At 49.2% G+C, this 22,894-nt stretch overlaps 7 protein-coding genes; 6 read left to right on the top strand and 1 right to left on the bottom strand.

Annotated features, from left to right (window-relative positions):
* Positions 1-745: 745 nt before the first annotated feature.
* FFUJ_00335 (uncharacterized protein) lies at positions 746-3,255 on the top strand (the record flags this gene model as incomplete). XM_023573408.1 has 2 exons in its annotated part: positions 746-2,737; positions 2,794-3,255. 2 exons carry the CDS (start codon positions 746-748, stop codon positions 3,253-3,255), a joined length of 2,454 nt encoding a protein of 817 aa, XP_023425136.1.
* A 5,131-nt stretch (positions 3,256-8,386) lies between these two features.
* Positions 8,387-9,954, top strand: FFUJ_00336 (uncharacterized protein; the record flags this gene model as incomplete). XM_023573407.1 has 5 exons in its annotated part: positions 8,387-8,489; positions 8,549-8,602; positions 8,742-8,804; positions 8,910-9,137; positions 9,338-9,954. 5 exons carry the CDS (start codon positions 8,387-8,389, stop codon positions 9,952-9,954), a joined length of 1,065 nt encoding a protein of 354 aa, XP_023425135.1.
* A 1,546-nt stretch (positions 9,955-11,500) lies between these two features.
* FFUJ_00337 (probable catechol O-methyltransferase) lies at positions 11,501-12,447 on the top strand (the record flags this gene model as incomplete). XM_023573405.1 has 3 exons in its annotated part: positions 11,501-11,749; positions 11,805-12,356; positions 12,406-12,447. The coding sequence occupies 3 exons, from the start codon at positions 11,501-11,503 to the stop codon at positions 12,445-12,447; spliced, it is 843 nt and encodes a 280-aa protein (XP_023425134.1).
* Positions 12,448-14,197: 1,750 nt separating this feature from the next.
* Positions 14,198-15,899, top strand: FFUJ_00338 (uncharacterized protein; the record flags this gene model as incomplete). XM_023573404.1 has 4 exons in its annotated part: positions 14,198-14,650; positions 14,711-14,984; positions 15,035-15,111; positions 15,174-15,899. 4 exons carry the CDS (start codon positions 14,198-14,200, stop codon positions 15,897-15,899), a joined length of 1,530 nt encoding a protein of 509 aa, XP_023425133.1.
* Positions 15,900-16,348: 449 nt separating this feature from the next.
* On the top strand, positions 16,349-18,677 carry FFUJ_00339 (uncharacterized protein; the record flags this gene model as incomplete). XM_023573403.1 has 5 exons in its annotated part: positions 16,349-16,499; positions 16,672-17,378; positions 17,439-17,619; positions 17,662-17,837; positions 17,892-18,677. The coding sequence occupies 5 exons, from the start codon at positions 16,349-16,351 to the stop codon at positions 18,675-18,677; spliced, it is 2,001 nt and encodes a 666-aa protein (XP_023425132.1).
* A 191-nt stretch (positions 18,678-18,868) lies between these two features.
* Positions 18,869-21,076, bottom strand: FFUJ_00340 (uncharacterized protein; the record flags this gene model as incomplete). Its single annotated transcript, XM_023573402.1, has 1 exon — positions 18,869-21,076. One exon carries the CDS (start codon positions 21,074-21,076, stop codon positions 18,869-18,871), a length of 2,208 nt encoding a protein of 735 aa, XP_023425131.1.
* Positions 21,077-22,107: 1,031 nt separating this feature from the next.
* On the top strand, positions 22,108-22,870 carry FFUJ_00341 (uncharacterized protein; the record flags this gene model as incomplete). XM_023573401.1 has 2 exons in its annotated part: positions 22,108-22,258; positions 22,314-22,870. The coding sequence occupies 2 exons, from the start codon at positions 22,108-22,110 to the stop codon at positions 22,868-22,870; spliced, it is 708 nt and encodes a 235-aa protein (XP_023425130.1).
* Between the last annotated feature and the right edge of the window lie 24 nt (positions 22,871-22,894).

Below are 22,894 nucleotides of genomic sequence, written 5' to 3'. Positions count from 1 at the left end.
ATGTCACTCTTACATTGATGCTCGCTCTATTAAATTGGCTATCGACAGGAGTGATCGGAGCGTGGTATCGAGATGCTACTCTGATGACAAGTTCCAGTGCCCAAGCTTCGAAGCCCGTTTCGACTCCCTGAGCAGCTTGATTCACCATGCGGAGGGGGACAAGTGCAGTGCTGAAGTTAGCCGGGGCCCGCTGAAGGCTTTTGTGACTGAGGTGAGGTGGCGTATGATTGAGGGTGAGCATTTTTAGGTTGGTGTTGGGTCTTTTGAATTCGACTTCTTGAGGATGCTACTGTTGTTGGAGTATGAAATAGGTTCTTTTTCGTTGTATTGTTTCAATCTAATAAGTATTCTGCCATCTAAACCACTGTCCCTTGCGGAAGAGCAAGGCTTGGATCTGTATCTACGTATTATCTAGCCCGAGGCCAGAGAGCGATGTCATCATAGATCTCGCTTGAGATAAAATGAGGGATGAAAGAAGGAAGAGGGTGGTTGCTTTTTTCCTTGTCGTCAGTTTCAGAATGCTTCGCTTCGCTTTCATTTGACGTTATTTATAGCGGTTGCTCTGTTGAGACGGTAAACGGCAAATGGTGGCGCTTGTTGGCCAATCAACTTGCACGCTTTATTCTTGATCCGCTTCCATTATTTGCTTCTGCAACTACATTTCAAGGCGTCGACCACCGTATCCTTCTCCAATTTTGTAAAACACAACGTACGCGTCTCTTGTTCTTCAATTATTCTCTCCAAAATGGCTGATGATAATCCTGCAGAAGCTTCAGCTGCAAAGCCTGAAGCCAAGCCCGTCAATTGCCATATCTGCAACAAATCGTTTCCCCACAAAGGCTCACTCAGGCGTCATCGGCAGAGCAAGCATCCTGTCAAAAAAGAAGAAGCAGACGCGTCTGGGACAGGACAAGATGGCGAAGCGGCCAGCACTTTTGATTGCGAGCTTTGCAAGCAGTCATTTCCACGTCAATCTTCATTGACACAGCATCAACGGAGCAAGCATGGCCCTCCGAAGCCTGAAGCCCCAGCTACTTCTGCCACACAAGCTCAAGCTGCGGAGCCTAAGCCAGAAGCCTCTGCTGCGAATGAAGCATCTACTTCTGCCAAACAAGAAGATACGAACCAAGGTGATAAAGGCCAGGAAAGTAAGACCACTTGTTCAATTTGCAACAGGTCTTTCAGCCATCGAGGTGCGCTGTACCAGCACAAGAGAACCAAGCATCGCACTATCAAAACGGATGTCGAGACTCCTACCAAGGAAGAGTATAAGGCTCCAGATGACGAAGAAAAGACAATCAAGTGCGATGTTTGCGACAAGTTGTTCACCAGCCGAAATTCACTCCGAAGGCATCTAAAGAGCAAACATGCTTCAGATAAGAAAGGTAAGGGCCCAGCAAAGAGTTCAGAACAAGGTGGCAAGGCAGCCGGCTCCTCAAAGCCAGTGCATGCGACACTGAAGGAGCGACATATTGCTGGTTCTCAGAGGTTCAAATGCCCATGTTGCAATGAGAACTTTCCTTCTGAGGACACGCTTATGAAGCATCAAGCAGAACAGCGTCTCGAAGCGATGAGAAAGGTTATGGAGAACATGGCGCTGGCTGCTTCTGGCATGAGAGTGTCTAATGGCCAAGATGGCTCGGATGAGGAGAGTGAGGAGCAGGAGCCTGCCGAAGAGACCGCGACAGAAGAGAAGAAAGCCTCAAACATGCATCAATGCACGCTTTGTGACAAGAGCTTCCGTTTCAAATCAGCCCTCGTGCAGCATGGACTTATCAAGCATGCAGTGGCAGACGACACTGTTGCAGAGAGCTCAGGTCAAGGAGCAAACGCGACTGCTGCAGGTAAGAAGGCAGAAAATGTTGACGGGGATGAAGATGAGGATAAGCCCTATTGCCAGACCTGCCAAAAGACATTCCGCCACGCTAAAGGACTTGCGGATCATAAACTCAACAAACACGGCATCGTCGAAACCGAACCCACAAACTCAAAGCAAGGTGTGCCTGAAAACCCAACTTTTAGATGCAGACCTTGTAATAAGACCTTCCGTCTTGCGTCTGCACTTCGTCAGCATCAGCGTGACAGTCATCCCGAGATGCATGGACCGAGATATTCAGAGGATGATATAATGAGACAACTACTGCGAATGGCAGTCCCACCATTTGGCGATGATGGCGATGATGATGACTATGAGGATGAGGATTACGAAGACAATGAAGACGAAGATGACCCTTTCTCATACCCTGGCCGCAGAGGACACCCGTTCGACTTCCCGGCTGGTATTCAACCTGGTGATATATACGACTCGGATGACCCGGACTTTGGCTATCCTGGTTTTTCTGATGACGATGGCGATGAAGATGATTCCGACATTGATATGGACAATGAACGAGGTCCACCAACGCTCTGCACACACTGCAATGGATATTTCCCGCAGATGTTACTGGTAGCACATCAGTGGCATGTTCACGGTATCAGCCACCCAGCTGTCGTCGACGTCCAAGCCAAGATCGCAAAGGACGATTCATACGGCCCCAAACGCACCGTCTGCAAAGGATATCCTGATCCCCAAAATTTTCCCTTTTTCTTTGAAGCCAAGTATTTCTTGCGAGATTGCAAGTACAAGAACTGTGGACAGGATTTCGAAACCGGCACGGAACGTATCAACCATGAGGTGGAAGCTCATAATCGCTGCATTACGTGTGAGATGTACTTTCAGACCCCGTCTGCTCTCGAGGTAAGTACCGAGATTCTGCATCTATGAGGGTTTCGGTGTTAGCTCATCTCTTTCAGAAACATCAGTCCAAGTCGAAAGTCGTCGATACCGTCGTCAGAGATTTCGACCACTGGCTTGAGTTCGCCGTCCCCGCACAAGTACACCACGAGAAGCAGAAAGAAAAGGCAGCTCGTAATTCCAACCCCAACAAGAATATCGACTGCATCACCTGCGATCGCAAGTTCGAAAAAGCATCCACAATGATGAAGCATGTCGAAAGAGGCAGATGTATCCCTGATGTTAATGAGATAGATATCTTTGCCGTCGGTCAGACGTTGGCTAACCGGGGAGCTCCCTGTGTTAGGTCGGGAGGATTCTTTTGCCCGATTTGTGACAAATCGTATATGGTGCTGAGTGAGCTTATTCAACATGCGGAGGGAGATGAGTGTAATTTGAATGTTCTGAGTGGGCCATTGCGGGAGTTGATCTCGTTGGTGATGATGGATTTTATGAGTATGATGATGGGTCATGCTTTCTGAGCTGGGGAGTTGATCTGGGTGTATGGGACGGGTACTGGAGCTGGGATACTAGGTTAGAAGTACAAGATTGTCTTGTGATATTTGATGTTTCGTCGATTTCTCTTGGGTAGTGCATGCCCAAGCGTGCAGCTATGATCATGTATATGCTTTGATGCCGAGTCTTAAGAAGTGACAGGCCGTTCAACTTCAAACATCGCTGTGAATTTGACTTTGCCCGGGACAGAAATAAGCTTGTTTTACGCATACGACATTTCTTTAGGCTTTCCTACTAAGAAGCCAATTTCAATATTGCGTCCCACCAGAGGAATTGCTTCCATGCCATGTAGCTTTCGAAACACAATTATAGCTCAACAATCTTACGAAATGTACTGAAGAGCATTTGAGGAAGAAGATACGACATGAGAAGACCACGACATCGTATGAAGGGGGAGAATAGGCCATGGTAGAAAGGTAGTTTCATGCTACGTTGTCCAGCACGTCTCCTGGCAAGGGATTCGGAATCTTCTGTCTGGCGTTGACCAGGGACATTTCCCACCGGCAAGGTGCGTGATATACAATGTTTCCACCAAGGAACTTTGGCCATTACAACTACTTTTGAGCTATCAGGTCTCACGGAGTATTGTGCTGAGGACCACGAAGAGATAGGAGCCTTCAGATTCTTGGAGTAAATTTTGCACAGAAGACTAGAAGCCCTTTGCCAGTAGCTATGTCTTCTTCATAGCATATGCCGACAGAGTGATGGAAGACTAGATCGTAGGACAGCTTGTTAAACCAGTTGGTATGTGTGAATATCTGACTTCGGCTTTGGCATCTCTTGAACAGCAGTCCTATAGATGAGCTGGTCTAACTGAATACTGATGGGCCTTACCAGACGCAGAAAAACGCGCCACTTATACCTTTGTTGGGTGATTAAAGATTGGGGGCTCCTGAAACGCATGGGCGACTAATCAGTGACAGCGTCCACGATGCATGCATACTTGCGGCACGGTAACTCATGAAGAATAAGGTATTTTCTCCGGGAAATGACATTTACTGATGAATGAACCAACATCGACTGGCGATGTTTGTGAACATTGGGAATGAGTCTTGAAAGATTACTCATGACATTGAAACGTGAATGGTAAGTACAGTTGCAATTCGCAGAAACGTCGGGTGACGAGAATGCATGATGGGTGCTGACGAGTCCGACATGCGGTCAAATCAACCAATAACCGCGGGGCCGCAATCTGGGGAAGCTCACCTTTTGGGACGTTTACCCGAAGATGACAAAGGTTCGATAGTCAATTGCCAAAGTCGGGCAGACAGACCCATATAGTTCTTGCATATTGGCTGGCTAAAAGCGACTCGTGTGGCGTAGAGATGGAAATGGAATTGGTGTCGCCGAACAGAGCGACCTCGTGGGTTACATAACGACGCCCGGTGTCGTCACGAGGCAGACTTTCGCGTTGGACCGACCTTACATGCGTTGTGCGTCACCATGTAACAGCCGTTGCCTGTTGCTGCATAACCGGAAGGCTTATCAAGTGACAGACCAGTCAATCTGAAGCATGTTCTGGAAGACTGTGACGACCTGCCCGCGATGACAGGTGGACTTCCCTTGGTGGTGGACCCTTTTGGCCAAGTCTGTCCACCCGTCTGGGGCTGTCCATTTAGATCCTTGTCGCCCAGAATGCTAACTGGAATATCGTCAGCAGCTGAACGAAGAACAGACGTATCGTAAAGATGACATGCCTAACGAAGTATCTTCTGGTCATCTTCGCTAAAGCACGGGCATCAGAGCCGACAGCAGGGAGAAGGATCACAAGTCAGAATTAAGATAGCCGGCTCGAGATCTCATCTCAGGGGATGTCTCACTCCAGGTCTCAGATAACAGAGCCAAAACATCGTCAATGGAATCTTGGGGACCATCCCGAACATTTCGGGCCCAATACCGGGACCCAAGTGCCGCCTGGTGTGCCGGATGTCTACGGGCGCCGATCTCGTGGTATCACGATGATGATGGCACACGAAAGAAAACAGAGGGACAATTCCATGGTCCATTTTCCAGGCGGAATAAGAGCGTCAGAGGTTCAACGCCCAACGACCGGCAGGGTATCATCAGAATCGAACCATGTTGACATGCGCCGTGACCGGGTGGTGGAGGGCATTCTGAGTGGAGGTCCGTCTTTGGCTGACAGCTTTCCAATCGCGAGAATCGACAACGGCCCGAACGCCGCAATTAATTTGCAAAGCAATCCTCCATTCCAACTTGTGACACAGTGCTCACTTTTTCAGACTTTCCGAATGTTCTGGCCAGTCTCGTTTATGTTTCGGGTGTAAGCTGAAGCTACAGCAAGATATCCATACGCAATTGAAACATGCTGCAGCGCCATGTTTCTTGTCACAGGTATTGCGGCCCATCCCAAAGATATGCGTGATATCTTTCTGCAACTGTCCGCGTCCGTTGGTTACTCAAGCTCCATGCATGCTATTTAATGTTCAGCCGACGTCAAGTTGCCGACAACCATGTCATATCGGGTACCCTCGCAGGTACGACTGCAACCCATAAACCGTAAGTTTGTAACCCAAACAATCTGTTCTTCAAACACTGCTGCTACGAATCGCAGATGTCAAGTCTCAAGAGTTGGAGGCGTGATTCAGGTGACTTTGGCTGGCGGTAATCCACAGCTCGAACCCATGGAATGAATCGGCGTCTAAGAGCACCCCGCTAAAACCCCCAACACTGGTCAGTCAAGACCACAATCCCGGGAAAAGGGGTACGCTCAAATAAAGGCAATTTGCGTATCCACAATATCAAGATGATGGCTTGCTCGTTTGTAGATGTAAAAGACAATACCTCCGATTGATGCTAACTTTGAAGAAAGGGGAAGGAGAACGTGCCAAGATGTGGAAACACGCGCTTTGATTGCAGAGGATACTGTAAGTGGGCTTTGGCAAGCTGTTGCGGTGCAACATCCATTGTTGATATTGCGTTAATGCGATTCATGTTTGGATATATCTGTACTGGTTATTGCCGATCCGAAACTTATCTGCGTCCTTTGCCAGTGTTAACCCACTGTTATACCTGGAGCGCCAAGTTTACAGGATGAGGTGCATCCCTAAGCGACCCGTCTTGGTTCATCTCCCATGCAAGTTTGTGCTGTTGTACCTGAACCGTGCTTCACGAGAGAGGTTTGACATGTCTGTGTGCTTTTGATACACGCATGGAGCAGGCGAAGACCCTGTGCATCCCAGAAGATCACGAAGCACTGGAGCGCTGGAAGCCCGCGGATGGCGCGATGAGCTTCGGCCGAGGTTTAGTGAGAGGCCGGAATAAACCTGCCCGGGGAAGGGTGCTGGATCAGTCTCGTTATCTCGGGGTCCAGTGATTTCCCGCTAGGGCCATAGTGCAATTGGATTGAGTTGTTGCAGATTCCGGTAGAAGCCCATCAATGAGGGAGGGAGACGTTGAATGAGGTGTACTCTGTTTGAAGTTGATGATAACCTCATGTTTCGGGATCAGTGAATTAGCACAGTGCTTCTCTGTCTTCAGCTGCACTGGCAACCCACCCGTCGTGGACATCATCTGCTGGCATCGTGGAGCGTGGAGTTGCGTTGCTGGCAAAAGGGCCAAGAAACGAGAAATGGCACCCCCCGCACGTCGTCATTTCACACTCCGTTATTAGCCCCGTTATCGAATCAAAAGAGGATTGGGCCCGGCGCCTGGGCGTTCAACCGACAACGGGCGACAAGCTCTAGCCTCTATGCCAGGGGATGTTGAAGACCAGTACTGCTACTGTTGTTTCTTTGTTAGCAGGCAAAGAAGTGCAATGGTAGGGGAAACACCAGAATAAAAGTGAGAGAAGAGATGCCAGCTTTGCTTTTGATCGGAATAATAGATCCGGCCACAGAATGCATGTCTCGTTTATACCCCGACATCGTAAAAAATCTCATGGATCGAGTATTCTTAGGTAGGTAGGTACTGGCAAGTAAGGTACTACACTGTGATTGCCTGTACCTTTGGTTCTGCCAAACGAGGTACAAGCAGTTCATGTACTCCGCCATTAGCCTGGCCAGGCTGTCATACAATAAACCGTCATGATTTGCATGCCGTAAAACAGCCGATACTTTGCTTCATGTACTCAATTTACCCGCACCTCAGGCCTCAACTGCACTGGCACCTGCCAACTACGAGCCCCCAAAAGTCACTCTCCGGCCTGTGCCCACTACGAAATGCCCTGTTCCTTCCTGTCCAGTGAGTTTCCACTGTCCACTCCCCACGGCACGACGCTACTTCCTGATTTGATTGATTGATGGGCGAGAGAAGCCAGGCTAGGCTTGCTCCTTCTCCTTTCCCGCTCGCTCGGCCCTGGTTTTTTTCTCCCCCCATTCAATTCGAACCCAACCTATCCCGTCACGCCCTGTCCAAATCGACGAGTCGTTCATCATCTTAAACCACCACCACCTTTTCCCTTTCCCTTCTCCCTCTTACCTTTACGGTACCTCTTCCTATTTCTTCCTCCGCCTCGATTTTTCCGTTTGCCTTGCAGCGGCTTTGGTCTCGACAAGCGTTCTTCCGGTCCGTCGTGTTAAACTCGTCCCCCGTCTCGTCACCGACTTCTTGCGATTTTTTTAATCCTTCGCACTTTTTCTCCGTCCCTCCGAGACCCTCGCGTGGTTTATTCCCGAGAATACGGCCCGTGGCGAGTAAACGTAAACCTTGCCTTGCGCTCACTTTCCCAACGAAGCGGCAAAAGGTCACCGACGAAGCTTAATCATATTCTTATCTCTCTTGGGTGAGTCGGGACCTCGACGCACAGGATTACGGTCGATTTGTCAACGTGTTGCGACGAGGGGCCCCGGAGCGTTAGGTGGTGCTTTTTGATGGATCCATGTCTTAGCTGGCCGATGGTGCGCATCTTGACGTCGGCCACAGCGGCAAATTTCCTCATCACCTTTCGTATTGCCCTTGTTTCTGGCACCGCTCTCGCATTGCGCTGCACATCGCCGTCGCATTCTGTCGTCAACATTCCGCAACAACACCAAACTGACCACACATTCTACCAATAGACCCTCATCCGAGATTTGAAAGAGCCTGAGTCGAATCGTATACGTCCCGGTTTTTCTCACTCAACCCCAAGAACATTGCAACATGTCCTACTACGACAACCCTCAGGCCCAGTGGTCGTCTCCTACTCCCAGCACCCAGCAGAATAACTGGGAGCACCAGGGTTCGACTACTCCGGTCCGCGCAGGTACGCCAGATTCACGATCGACCGATATAGAATTGTAATTAACGCATTGATTTGTGCAGGCGCCAGCGGCCCCCAGCCCCAGGATGACTACGCCTTCTCGTATCAATTCGATGGTATGTGATGATGCACGCCCAGAGATTTTGTCGAGTTCAATTGTCCTTGAAGTCAGTGCTGATGGCACGACTTGGCTGGCATTTTCGAAACCCGAACAAGACTCGACTTTTCCAATGAACAAAACTGACCCAATTCTAGAGGTCGATCGAGCATACGAGAACTTGCAAAAGTCTGGCAAGGGCTATGGAATGGGTGGTCGCCGTGAGTTTTCTATCCTGTGCTACTAAACCTGCCAAAGGTTCCGACACGAACGGATGAACTGGTCTGGTTGAGTGTCCCAATAAGCATACTGACAAGATCATGCAGACTCCCGTGGTTCCCATCACACCCCCGGCCCCCGCCCACACTCGGTAAACAACTTTGATGACGCCCGTGGTCAGGGACCCAATCTGCAAAACTTCTACGCAAACCAGCGTCATCAACCTTCACGAGGCTCCAACGAGGCAGAGCAGGTCATGCAGGCTAAGAGACGGATGGCAGCTCAGCGGGAGCGAGAGCTTCGAAACCTGCACACAGAGCAGCAATATCAGCGAAGTAGGCCTCCCTCTACTGTGTAGCACATTCAACTATGACAAAGAAACAAGATGGCATATAGAGAAAAATAATGTGGTCATGGGCGACCGAAAATGTCGTTGGCCCAGACGCCGCTCGTGTTTCTTCCCTCCCAATTTTGAGCAGCATCTATGTAATATCGTCGAGTTTGTTGAGCATGGGCTAACAGCTTTTCTACGTAGCCGTCCTTTCCGAGGTGCCTCTGCCGCCCAACAAGCACATGTCAGAGGAGGAGACGCGAGAGTTGATTGCCCGTCAACGAAGTGCCCTCTATGGCGAGGGTCCTTTTGCAGAAAAGGCAGGATACGTGGATGAGACTGGTAATGTCCGCACAGGCGCCCCTGTCCCTAGCGGACCCTCCAGCATCCGTGGACACTCTCCTCTTGCCTATGATAGCGTAGGCCGTGCTCCCCCTACTGGGGAGACTGGCACTCCCGTCTCTGGTGATGCCCATGGTCCTCCCACTGAGCCCAACTCGCGACCTCACAGCACAGTCAGCCCACAGACTGCTGGACCCACAAACAAAGTCTTTGACAACGCTGTGGGTAACCAAAGCCGTACAAGTACATCCAGCCCAACCGGCGGCTCTCCCTCTCGGGATCTGAATCCTGGTTCCAAGCCCAACCAGGCTGGCGCCTCTGTGGCTCCCATCGGAACTCGTCCTTCTGGTACACCCACAACTTCAGCTTCATCGAAGCGATCCACCACTCCTCTTGCCTCTCCTGGTGGCTGGGGACGTGGCAATGGTGTTTGGGGTCAGTCGTCCGGTCTTGGTGCTCCTGCTAGTGTCTGGGGTTAGAAAGGTCCGCTCACCAAGGATTAGGAGTCGCAACAAGGCGCAGGATTTAAAGTTGCATTTGGGACGGCGCAGAGGTAAACGGGCATTGCGGTCGGTATCTTTGGCGAGTACGGTCTTTGGCAACTCATGTCTCGAGTTGAAGACAGCGCGAACACTACAGGGCACTCGGATCTGGCGAGAGCCGAGTGATACAATCAAGGTCACAGGTGTTGAAGGGACGGCATCGACTAGGGAGTTGACATTGTTTTTATGTTTTTTTCCGGCAGGAGGTTACGAATTGGTGAACTGGGAGTTGCATTCGAACATTACTGGGGCGTCGCTATATCGTCTCGTTTATACTTTGAGGACAGGAAAATCGGTGTCGGGTATGAAGAAACGGGCAGGTGCAGTCTCAGTCTCGGAATTGAGATGTTTCGGAGTCTTTGGCCTTGACGAAATTGTCGGTCTGGCTTACCGTGGGAGCGGCAACTATATACCCAACAGGGCGGTTCTTACGGCGTTCACTCTGTTTACGACGACCGATCAGCCTGCGATATCGACTACGGCATGTGTTGGCATCAACTGCGGGGCGCGTTCGGAGTACCTTTCACGATGGAGGCATTTGAGTTGTCGGCGCGCATACCATGGTAATGGATTGGAAGGGAACCTACAAGGTGTTTATGCTCACGAATCGGCGAGCGAAAAGGAATGTGTTTTATATACGGCGAAAAACACCATCAAAAGACATAAAAAAAAGAAGAAGACAAAAATGGCATCTCAAGGGGTTCAGGGTGGATCAAGGTTAGGATCAGTTATCTTTCATGTCTCTCGTTTGTACTGGTTGGGGACAGGTTTCGGTTTGGGACAGGTTATAGGAAATGGTTGTATAAGGGTTGTTTTCGCAAGGGAAAGGAGAATTTGTTTTCTGATTTCGAGATCGTGCTTAGGCTGGGGTAGGCAGGGTTGATATTAATTGCGAGAAGGAGCGGGAATACAGGTAATACAAGTTTATTACGGAGTTGATCTGTTGGACGAGTAAATGTGCCTTGTGAGACAAGCATGTCGTGCGAGGTAGCGGTCGAGACACGAGATCGGAGCAATGAGAAGAGGTCCAGACTCACTTTGAGTGCTGATGCCAAACTGTCGCAGCACTTCTCGAGGCGATAAAAATAAACAATCAGATTGACTAGGAAACTCTATCTTGCGTTAATTAATTTAATCAACGGTAACAGATTGAATTGTATAGAGGATGACGAGAATTGCATGTGCGCGTCATGGGAATGTCCGGAGCCCCCACCCGAAGACGGTGTCCGTACGGTCTTCTCCCCGCCAGGACCCTCAATCGGGGCCCCGAGTGGATGCACCGGTGAGTATCTCATATGCATCTTACAGTCGAGCTGCAGCTGCATCTGGTGAGGGGAGGGGAATGAATGACGGGTACACTACGTGACGCGATCCTTTTGTTTATCTTTTTCCGTGTAGTTACATATAGCTCATAGCTCCCGCTCACTATTTACTCTGTTCAACTGTATATTGACCTGCTGTATTGTTGCAAAATACCGACAAAATGCCCTCCTTTGACGAAAAGAAAGCTTACGTTGAGCAAGAAGAAACATTCTTCGATGATGGACGTGAAATTGAGCTTTTGCACTACATCTATGGTCGGTCAGACATTGATGAGCTGCGAGGTTCACCAGAACGTGTTCTTCAGGCCATTGATGAGTTTGGACGTACGAAGAAGTATCTCATGAACGTGGGCGAGGACAAGGGCAAGATTGTGACAGATCTCATCGCTGAAGTGAAGCCCAAAGTCATGGTACGCCAATTGACCTCTGCTCTTGTGAAGAACTTACTGATTGGTCCTGGTGTAGGTTGAACTGGGAGGCTACGTCGGCTACTCAACCCTCCTCTTCGCCAACGCCGTCCGCAAATCCGGAGGCACGCACTACTTCTCCCTCGAGCGAAACCCCGAATTCGCCGCCGTCATAACATCCCTTCTCGACCTCTCGGGCCTGCGCGACATCGCCCGCGTGATCGTCGGTCCCAGCGACGCAAGCCTAGCCCGCCTGCACGCCAACGGCACAATCTCCAAGATCGACCTCATGTTTCTCGACCACTACAAGCCCGCGTACACGAGCGATCTCAAACTCTGTGAGCGATTGGGTCTCGTTGGACCGGGGAGTGTCCTTGCGGCGGATAACGTCATCAAGCCGGGGAATCCACCGTACTTGGCGTATGTGAGGAGTAGCGTTGCGGAGAAGAGGGCGGCGAAGGGGGGGAATGAGAAGGAGGAGTTTGCGGACAGAACTGCGAAACAGTATTTGAAGAGGGAGGGTGAGGAGAAGATTAATGAGGAGGAGGGGGATCCGAATTTGGTGTATGAGAGTAAGTTGGTTCACAGCTTTGAGCCAACTGGTGTTCCTGTGAGTACCCCCATCCCACCACGGTGATTACCTGAGCTGACAATTGCAGGATGCTGTCGAGATTACAAGATGTACCGGTCGCGAAGATTAGAACTCTTTACCTTGGTACCCTAGGGGGGGAAGAAACTTAGAACCTTGATCCTAAGTGACAAAAAGACTTGGGTAAATTTATATAAATTCAGGATATCTTACTAAACTTAGGATATCTTTTGCTAAGTTTATTTTGACACCCCATATTAAGGTCTGGTGCGATCAATAGAGTTGACTCCAACGTTTCGCGAACTCTAAAGTGACTGCCCCTCAACACCAAGAAAAACATCACGACCCCGCCGCCCTCTTCAAGCAGACTGGTCTCCACACCAGCTCATCCCAAAGGTAAGAACCACGCCCGATCAGCTCAATCGGTAGAGCGTGAGACTCTTACGAGCACGCGATCTCAAGGTTGTGTGTGACCCGTGCACCAGGCTGTTCCTATTTTTCGACTGCGAGTGTTTGCGGGGCTTTCGTTTTTTGGTGTTTGGCGGTCTTCATGGTAGGATAATGGCTTTCGCTGCGGGTGAGAGCATCGCATGGATTAGTTTTATGAAGTCGCTATCTTTTTTTGTGAAAGGCAATGTTCTTTTCAAGTTTTTATAACTGTTAATGGTGGGTGAATGATGTTTGTGTTGGTCTGATCATTTTGCTCATGTACCCAACTCGCTCTTGTTGGTTCATGCATGTTGAGGCATTGTACGCATACCTTGACCTCAACTTACTCACTCACTCTAGGCACCATCCATCACCTTCGCTTGCTAGTACTGGTTGTCGGCGTTTATTCATTAACTGTCCCTTAATGAGCGCACGTAGTTGGCGCTGCGAAGGGTGAGCAGTGGCAGCGCCAGTGTCAGCACCGACAACGAATGGGAAACCGCTGTCAATGAATCACTGGGCAGAATCGACCTCAAAGTTTTACCTGGACTTTCTTTTCTTTTCTTTTTCCTCCTCCCGACTATCTTAACCTCGCCTCACCTCACTTCCGTCACTCAGCAAGTACGCTTAGAGGTGTGCCTTCAACTGCCTTGACCCTTAAGTCACAGACAAACTCGGAAAAGTTTGCAAAAGCTAGAAAGACTTTTTAGTGTATTTTCTTTGGCCTCCAGCATCAAGGTTCGAAAGATTTTTGCTCCCTTGGGACTGTAATATTTGCAGTCCGTCACAGTAAGTACATGGGCATTTCTTCAGTGTTGAGTATAGTACCTAATTTCACCACTATCGAGGCTCTTTCTCATCACGAGTTGTCTTTTTTTCTTCGCTACCACCGGTGGAAGCTTCTGATACCGCTATGTATCTTGTCTTGAGAGACAACTGACTGTATCACCACTACCTATCCAGCCGAGCTAACGAAAAGTCAGGGAAATGGATCTATTCGACTTCAATGATTCTGATCCGGACTGGTACCTGGAAGACAGCGACTCTGTTTGGGTTGATGAGGACGATGAACCAGAGTTTCGGCCCAGATGTTGCCTATGTCAATTCAAGTTTGGGCTATATGACTCGATTGTTGTTTGTATGTGATCTATTCGGTCTTCCTTGTCCCGGCAGCCTACTAAATGACCGCAATCAACCCTGAGAATCTTGACTTGGGGCCAATCTGGGATGGAAAATATTCTGGAAATGGCGAAAATGTATCTCTGGAGAATGGCTACCACTCGTCTTGCGTCAACCAGTTTGCTGTAGATTTCTCGCTTGACGACAATATCGGTGACGCCATCTGCAACGTAACCCGTTACTGAAACTTTGGAGATTTCGTCAATGAACCTCTTGCATCTTTTGAAGCAAATCGTCTACGCCGGTTGAAGAACATGTCTGCCCAAGAGTTCATGACTATCATCGGAGGTCGTCTTCCCCTTGAGGTCTGTGAGAACATTGGGGGCTACTGCTTGAGCGACTACACAACGAGGCTCTACGCAGCGAGGCTCTTCAAAGATGCTTGGGCAAAGAGAGGCCATTTCGGTTCTCGAGATGCCGCTGTCCATGTTACAAAGTCCCATGAGGTATGGGCACAACACATCGAGTTTGAGGGCATCCAGTACATCAAGTCTCTCTCTACAGGTCGCAAAAGTGGGAGTGACACGAAGCTCTTCGAGGCTACAGACGACACCCGCGTAAACATATACTTCGCCGAAGACCCCTTAGGTATCCGTGAAGTTGTCATGACCAGGGATGACAATACCGTGTTGGCTCAAGGTGAGAACTTGTCATGGGTTATCAACCGTGGAGTGGCTCTTCCATTCTGGTTCAAACCCGAGTCTGATGTAAGTTGTTCTTCACTACTCTACGCAGACGATCTTTACTTACTGGTTTTTTGCTATTAGGGTCTCAAACTACGCGACTTGGCCATAACCAAGACAAAGAAAGCAGACGCCAACTATCGACAGAGGCGCTGGGCTGCTTTGCCTAATCACTTGCGTGTTTGTCAACTCGCTCAACCGCCAGTTTATAGCGGCGAAATGTCAAAGGAACCGATACGCCTAGTCGACTGGAACTTGCCAGGATGCAGAGGCTATACCGTTCTCATAGACATGAATTCCGTCTGTGCTATCATCCCTAACAGTACGAGGTTGCCATCCTCACAATTGGCGGATGCGGGTAATAAGCATCATGGTGCCTGGGTCTATATACCCATTGATGAAGATGAGCGAGTCGCAGAGCTTTGGTTTCGGAAGGGCGAGTTCCCCAAGGGAATAGCTTGTTTGCCAAGTACAAAAATCTAATTGTAAGTCGCGATGCTATCCCCACTACTGGATATGGAGTACTGACATAGTTGTACTATCATAGATACGTACAAACAAAGGCCGTAGCTTTGTCCTCGGGTCTGGCATCGAGTCTCGCTCTACCAGGAAGGATGTATGCAAGTTCACTTACCAGGGAATTGCTGCGCTGTCGTTAACCCAGCCAACTCGAATGTTGTACATGGCCAAGCCTCCAAGGTTCTGGTTGTGTGTTGACCCAGCGGAAAGCTTGACCCAGCGCAGGATCAACCTCTCTCTGCCGAAACCTTCTAAGCCCACTGCTTATAGAGGCAAACAGTTCTTCTCGTCAACTGCGGAGCTTCGAGATGTCAGGACAATTGCAGCATGTCAAGGCTGGAGATGCGCTGTGGGTGTGGAGATCGTCGGCTTGCTCCTCACATACGTCGACGGCCATCAACGATGCATTGGGCAAATCCGTCTCGGTCACATGGACGCACCTCTCACGGTGACTTCGGGAAAGATATGGCTTGGCGCTGATAAGTCAGAACAAGGGCCTCTCCCTGGAGGCTTCTGGCCCCGGACAAAAAAGATCAAGTGGGTTGGGGTGGAGAAGCCTCTGCCGAATGAGAACCGGGAGTATTTGGAAGTATCGCTTGAAGGTTCTTTAAAATGGCAAAGTCACAAGAACCTGGACTATTACGCTCACACAGTGTATCACGTCGAGAGCAGCGAGCTACAGGATACAGTGGACGAGATGGAGGAGGTGCTAGCCCATGAGACCGCGTCGGGAGAACTTGCTCCGAGATGGTAACAGCAAGTCTCAACTACTCTATCTTTATATGCAGGCGTTGGCTGTGTCTTCCTCCTTGATGTATCACAGATAACAATTTCTCCGCAAGTTTCTATTCCGTCTTTCCATTGTTCGGTATTTGTCAATCGGCCATTGTCACCTCTCGCGTGTGTCTTCTATTCTTGGCAGCTGTCAGGCACTGTCAACAATACCTAGGTAGGCAGTCTCAGCAGTATCAGCCCGTCTGATTCACTGAAAACAACCCTGTTTCTGAGTTCCATTCTCTTCCTTTCATAAATCTCGCTTCCCTTCGTCAGAGTGCGCTGATCGACCATGCTGGAGCTGGATGGTTCGGACCACAGCTGACACCATTAATCGACAGCCAAAGCTTATCACGTCTCGACGAGACATATCAAAGGCACTGAAAATCCCAAATAACTTCGGCTTTTGGAAGGCGAATAGCTCACATTATGGATCTCGACCAGCCTGTTGACCCACCCGATTCAAGTCAAGCACAAGATGTTGCCGAGCGAGGCACTTCTGCGGACCCTGAACCGCGCGTGTTCAACATATGTGGTCTTTGCAAGTTCCGCCTCCATGGAGGCCAAGCCATCATCACGGGTATGTTCCCAAAGCTCTGGAGCTCTTGTCCACAAGTCTGTCTGCAAAGAACAGTCTCAGTTGTGAGCCATATGTGTTATTTGCAGTTGAGACTTGTGACTGAGAGCTCAAATCAGCACGGAGAACTTTGTACCCGAAGTTTTTATGTTGACAGTTACTAATTCTGGATCAGTCGACCGAAGTAACTCTACCCTGCCTCTTACCTGGGACGACAAATACTACCCAGAAAATGAGATTCTGCGCCCCTATGGACAAAAGACTTTCCATACAGGTTGTTTCCAAATTGCTGGCGATGTCGTATTTGCCAAGGGCTTTCTGGAATCGTGCACATGGAACCTCGTCAAGTTCAGATTCCATTATGATTCATTCACTCAGCCACCGCCGTCTTTTGTTGCACGACGTGCTCGAAGGCTCAGATCATCACTTTCTCTGGCAATTCGACATGCCATCAAGAATCGACTTCCGATTGAAGTATGCGAGAATATTGCTGCTTACTGCTTAAGCGAATATGCGACAAACCTTCACCTGGATGCATGGCAACGTCGGGATCCTAGTGGTCCGAACAAAGATGTAACACTGCCCATTTTCAACGGCCAAACTATTTGGGCTCAGTACGTTGAAATCGAAGGTCGCAACTACGTCAAGTCTCTGTCCACCGCTCGCATGAACGAGAATGATACAATGGCTTTTATGGTCAAACCCAAGCCCAACTCTTGGATGGGGTTAAAAATGTACTTCACTGAAGATAGTTTGGGAGTACGAAGCGTCATTGCCTCTTCGGATGATGGTATTCAGAGTACTGAGGAACCTGGCCTTCGATGGATCTCCATTCCTTCGAAGACTTACAATATCCCATTCTATATCAGGATGGACTTCGATGTGAGTCATATCTCGTGGATGTAATATATGTGAACTCCCCAAGCTAAGTTGACCATGTAGGGCCTCAAGCTGCGCAATTTGGATGTCACCCAATACGAAAGAGAGCATCACTATGAACAACGAGCACGTTGGGCCATGTTCCCCAGAGACCTTGGCCACCCGAACGCTCCCCCAGATAATATCGAAACAGGTCATGGGGCAGCAGTCCATGCGGTCGACTGGAACCTGCCTGGAGTCTCCGGTTATGTCATTGGCCTACACTGAAGCTGTATTGACTACATAGTTCCCTATAGGTCGGGGAAGTTATCTCCTGCCCTCCTTGATGCTTATGCCAATGCCGGATTAGTTTGTCTTTATTTCCCTGTTGACCCTGACGAACGAATTTCTAAGCTATGGCTTCGCTCAGGAGACTTCCCATGCGATGATGATGATGCCTTGACTCGAGCAGAGTCTCTCATAGTACGCTTTGGCCTTTCTTGAATCCCCAGCAAAAGTATACTGACATTCTCAAAGGTTGCAACAAGCAGCCGTCGCAGTCTTGTGCTTGGCCCTGACATCCGATCTCGCTCATCACATAGCAACAGGCCCCTCAACTACGAAGCGCTTGCCGATTTGCCATCAACAACTTCAGCCCGAACATTTTACTACAAGTACACAAATACGGAGTCTTGGCTCGGGTTCGAGAAAACAACAACATGGCATGAGCGCAAGATCAAACTCTCATTTGGACCACCAGCCAGGCCCGGTCCATACGACTGGCCTGACCGATTCTTTTCAACATCCGCCGAACTCGAGAACCTTCAGACGATTACCCCATGCCGTGGGTGGGGAGACTGCGTAGATAACGAAATCTTTGGTCTACTCTTCACCTACACAGATGGCCGTCAACGATCCGTTGGGCAAATTCGTCTTGATCACTTGCAGGACTCCATCAATATTTCTGACAAGTTTTGGCTTGGAAGCTCCGGGGACACGGAACCTGATGACGAAGAGCCCTATTCACCGACAGGGCATATCACATGGCTAGGTGTATGCAAGCCAGTGCTGAATTCTGACATGAATATGCAATACCTCGAGATTCCGCTAAGAGGAAAGCTCGAGTGGCGGTCGACATGGGGGACTGTGCCCACGGAAAGCGATGTGCTGCATCTTGGCTCCGAAGCCTGCAAACTGCAAAGCGAGATGGATCAAGTCTTAGCCCATGAGGCTTCATCTGGTACTGCTTCGAAGACGGCGGTTAAGACGTTCTCTGTTCACACCGGTGACATGTGCTTCTACGAAGAAGAGAACGGTTTGTAGTTACATAGGATCATTTTCTCCAAAGAGATTGCGTTGGGATGTAAAGAAAACTCAAGACCTCGATACCTGCTAAATGACGAAAAGACTTAGGGAGCTTGGTATAATTCTAGGATACCTTGTATAAACTCAAGGTAACTTAGTATAAGTTTAGGAGGAGTTTATTGTAATATCCTAAATTAAGGTCTGTCTAATCAACGCACACTCTCCTTGACACGAATCGGCACCGCGAATGTTTTGATCTCCGGGCTTGCGTACTCCAAAACTGACTTTCGACCAGCCATGACTTGGCCGATTTCATCGCACGGCTCCCCTTCCTCAACATGTCGGACAGAACTAGCCCAGTCCAAAACTGCCCACTCAAGTCTTCCGCTAAAGGGGACTTTGATGTACGTAGTAGAATTACTCGGCATCGGCTCAGACAATTGAAGGCTAGTGACCTTCAGATACCATGGCAGCCAGTCGAGAGTGTCGTTGGAGTTGTTCGCAAAACCAAGCCAGAAACAGTCTGAGGAGACTGAAAAGGGGGGTTCCAGGCAATCAAGACGCACTTGTCCGATGGATCTTCGACGGCCATCTCCATACGTCATTAACAGCCCGATGATTTGACGACGGAATGTGGCCGACCACCCTCGGCATGGGGCGATCGTCCTGACGTCGCTCAAACTCGCTGATGTATTGGCAAAGCTGTCGAGTTTGCTAAGCGGGTTATGAGGGAGAGGGAATGAATATTTCATCTCATGTTTGTCCCACGAAACCACACCTTGAAGGTCATCCTTGGTGCCGAGACCAGGTTGCTGCTCGAACACAAGATATTCCCACAACCAATTCGCTCTGCAATAGAACATGCGAGAAACCCCCTCTGGTGGGAATATTGCAATGGCCTTGTACGTGAAATTGAGAGTTCCATCAACGGGAACGCTGCAGGCAATATCGAGCCCAGGGGTGAAGGTACGCCCCGTGTTCGTTCGAACTATTAGTGTCTCAATCTCTTCGCTCCCAACATGTATATCCCTTCCCTTGCGAAGCCAGAGTTCAGAGACTCTTTCATCGGGGTCAATTGGCATGTGAAACCATAATTCGTCAGTTGTGCCGTACTCATCCCTTACCTTTGGCTCTGGTTCTCCAAGTTTGTGCGTAACTATGCCCCGAACCAGGTTCTGATCCACGTAAAATGAGTACCCGCAGATGCCAGGAGCGTTCCAGTCTACAGCACGAACAGACTCATAGTAGAGGCGGTCATGGGCGAGTAAACTCATTGGTAAGGGGATTTGAGGAAAGGAATCAAAGTGTTTTGGAAGATCTCCCCAAGCTCTTTCACCGTACGTCCTGTCAAACTGAAGAGTCGGGGCGAATCTCAGAAAGCGTAGCCTGCCGCCCTTATGAAGTTGTAAGCGCAAGGCATATGAAAAGATAGGTTGACTTGCCTTGTAATTTTGTTTGACTCGCAGTGGCGTCTTTTGGTGACGACAGATGCTCCAAGAGAGACCCGGTTCCATGCTCAAATTGGGCAGCTCATTGTCCTCTGTGATGATCACCTCACGGATTCCCCCATGATCCTCAGAGTAATAGATGTTTAAGCAAGCCTCAGGTCTGTTGTGAGCGCTTCTCTTCCTGTATCTGGCCTTGTAGACCAAGGTGTCCTGTTTTGTGAGGCGGCGGGTCGATAGAGACCTGACGTAGCGTAGCCCTTCGACTTCCACATTCTGAGCCCAAACAGACTTGTTCCTCCCGATGGTCAGAATTTTGAGCCAACCTTTGAGACGAGCTGGATCCAGCCAGAGATCTCGGAGGATGAGACATGCGCGTTCGCGCATACAGAAGCTCGCGATATGTTGGCATATCTCTTGTGGCAGGCGACCACGAATAGCTTGTGTCAGGTCGGCAGCAATTGAATCCTTGATCCACCGTGTACGGCGCTGAGTCCATGATACAGGAAGTAGATAATGATCTTGTCGGCCAGCGGTAGCTCGTGAAAGATTGTACGGCCAGTCGGTGACCAAAGTCTTGGGCTTTAGTACGTCGACGCAACTTGGGTGGAATCCAAGCTCTATCGCGAAATGCTTATCTCTAGGTTGGTATTCGCTGCACCAAATGCGAGGGTAGCGTTGACTGATGGGATTGTCTATGAAGACGGGAGTCAATAATGCCTTGGTCCAGTGGGGAATATACGTACAAACAACAAGTTCTTCGCCGATCGCGAATTCGAATCTGCACAGACCGCAGCTGGGGCCTGACATCGTCAATTGCCAGGCCATAGGATCAAGATCCCATTCAGAGTCAGTATCGGAGTCGTAATTAGAATCCAAGTGAGGATCAGGTTGGCTATCCCATTCGGTCTCATATTCGCTCGGCTCGCTTGGCACGACGGATTCCACTTCGTCGTCGTGGTCGGAAGACATGATTGAGAAATGGTATGGGGATGAAAGTTGAAGAAGAAGAGATGACAAACTGAGCAAAAGGCAGGCTTAACTTATGCCAAGTTACCTAAGGCTCTTTATGATTTAGGATCAAGGTCCTCAGGCTTTGCCGCGCTTGAGATGTTTGTGATTGTGAATGCTGAGATGAATACTTAAGTAATTCGCAGTGATTCACAGCTAGGTAGTTGTAGCTTGCTCGCGAAGGGTGCAGGCACTGCGCGAACTTCAATCAATAAGAGCAGGTTAATAAAGCGCTGTGCTGTATTGGTCAAAGGACGGGACCTGCGAGGTACATAACAATGAAAGTCAACTTCCTTTGTCCCTTCTCCTCTAGCATGGTCATAACTTAGGATACATTGTCTTAAACCCTAAGGCTATAAATAAAATTAGACTATATTCATGTCTCTTCTCACAGGATGCAGGTCCTGTCGAAGGTTTCTTACCTCCCTTGCCCGGGGGACGAAAGAAACCTCGTGACCTCGATTCTAAGTGGGAAAGTACAAGTATACCTTGGATGCCTTTTCTCAGATACTCTCTGACCCTAAGGAAAACTCAACATCTTCGTTGCCCATGATTATCTGATCAAGTTCTGACGTTCTCTTGTTCTCCGATGCCTCCCCAACGTGGCTTTGTTGTAGCTTCCATTGTCACTTGCACTGCCGCGTCAAAACAAAGAGACCAAAATTAGTAACTTGTGTTCCATTCTTCTGACAGTTGAACGACAGTGCATGCCAGTGTCAATCAACAAAGCGGCAGCCAACAGCGAAAGCATGATCCACCACACAAAGGATGGTTCGGTTTATCTGTTCCTTGAACTCTCACTGGCATCCGCATCCACATTCCTAAGTCGAGTCAACCGCAACTCAATTCCATCTTCTTCCAACTCAATTCTTCCATCTTGACATTCCACTCCGAAATAAACTTGGTAAAGAATCCCCTAATCTTAGGCTAAGTTACCTACCTAAAAAGTTTTATAACTTTAGGCCAAGGTCCCAGGTTTCCTTGCCTTCGCAATGGATCTAGAAAATGAAGACCGCTGGTATATCGACTCCGATGCCGAGACCGATTCCACGGAGACAGCCTATTTCAAGGAAAACAGTGGCTTTTCCCCATCGTGTGGCCTCTGCAGGTTTAACTTTAGTATTGATGACAGCGTTGTCGTTTGTGAGTTCTCTTTCAAGGCAGAAATGATTCGCTTCTGACCTTGTTTACTACCTAGTCAAAGAAAAGTGTGAACCGTGGACGACCACCTACTCAGAACCTGAAATCTGGTGGACCATTCACTATTCCAAACACACCTTCCATGCCGAATGTGTCGACCTGGCACCCGATTTAATGTCCGATCAGCGGCTGGATCCCGACATTTACAATGCGACTATCCTTGAACCTTTGCAGGAAGGCCGACATCCCCTCCCTTCAATCCAGACACGGCGTCTGAAATGGCTGAAAAAGACATTTTCAGAACAACTTTTTCAGACTATCAAAAACCGCCTGCCACTTGAAGTGTGCGAAAACATTGCCCGATATTGTCTTCAGGAACGAGCGGTCCAGGTCGTTCGACACCACTGGCTCAGAAAAGACCGACCCAAGCCAGGTCGCATCTCCGTGGCTATCAGAGAGGGTAAGCCTCTTTGGGCTCAGTATGTGGAGTTTGAAGGGATTCGCTATGTCAAATCCCTCTCTTACCAGTCTCTTGGTGGTGATGAGTCTCAGATTCTGTCAAACCCAGACTCTGACTGCAATGTGAATATCTTCATTGCGCATAATTACCTCTGAGTCATTGAGATTATCTTAACCCGC

The sequence above is a fragment of the Fusarium fujikuroi genome, chromosome FFUJ_chr01, assembly GCF_900079805.1.
Source record: "Fusarium fujikuroi IMI 58289 draft genome, chromosome FFUJ_chr01".
In the NCBI taxonomy this organism is placed as follows: Eukaryota; Fungi; Ascomycota; class Sordariomycetes; order Hypocreales; family Nectriaceae; genus Fusarium; species Fusarium fujikuroi.
Note: the sequence above shows the minus strand (reverse complement) of the source record. Positions and strands in the feature narration are given on the sequence as shown.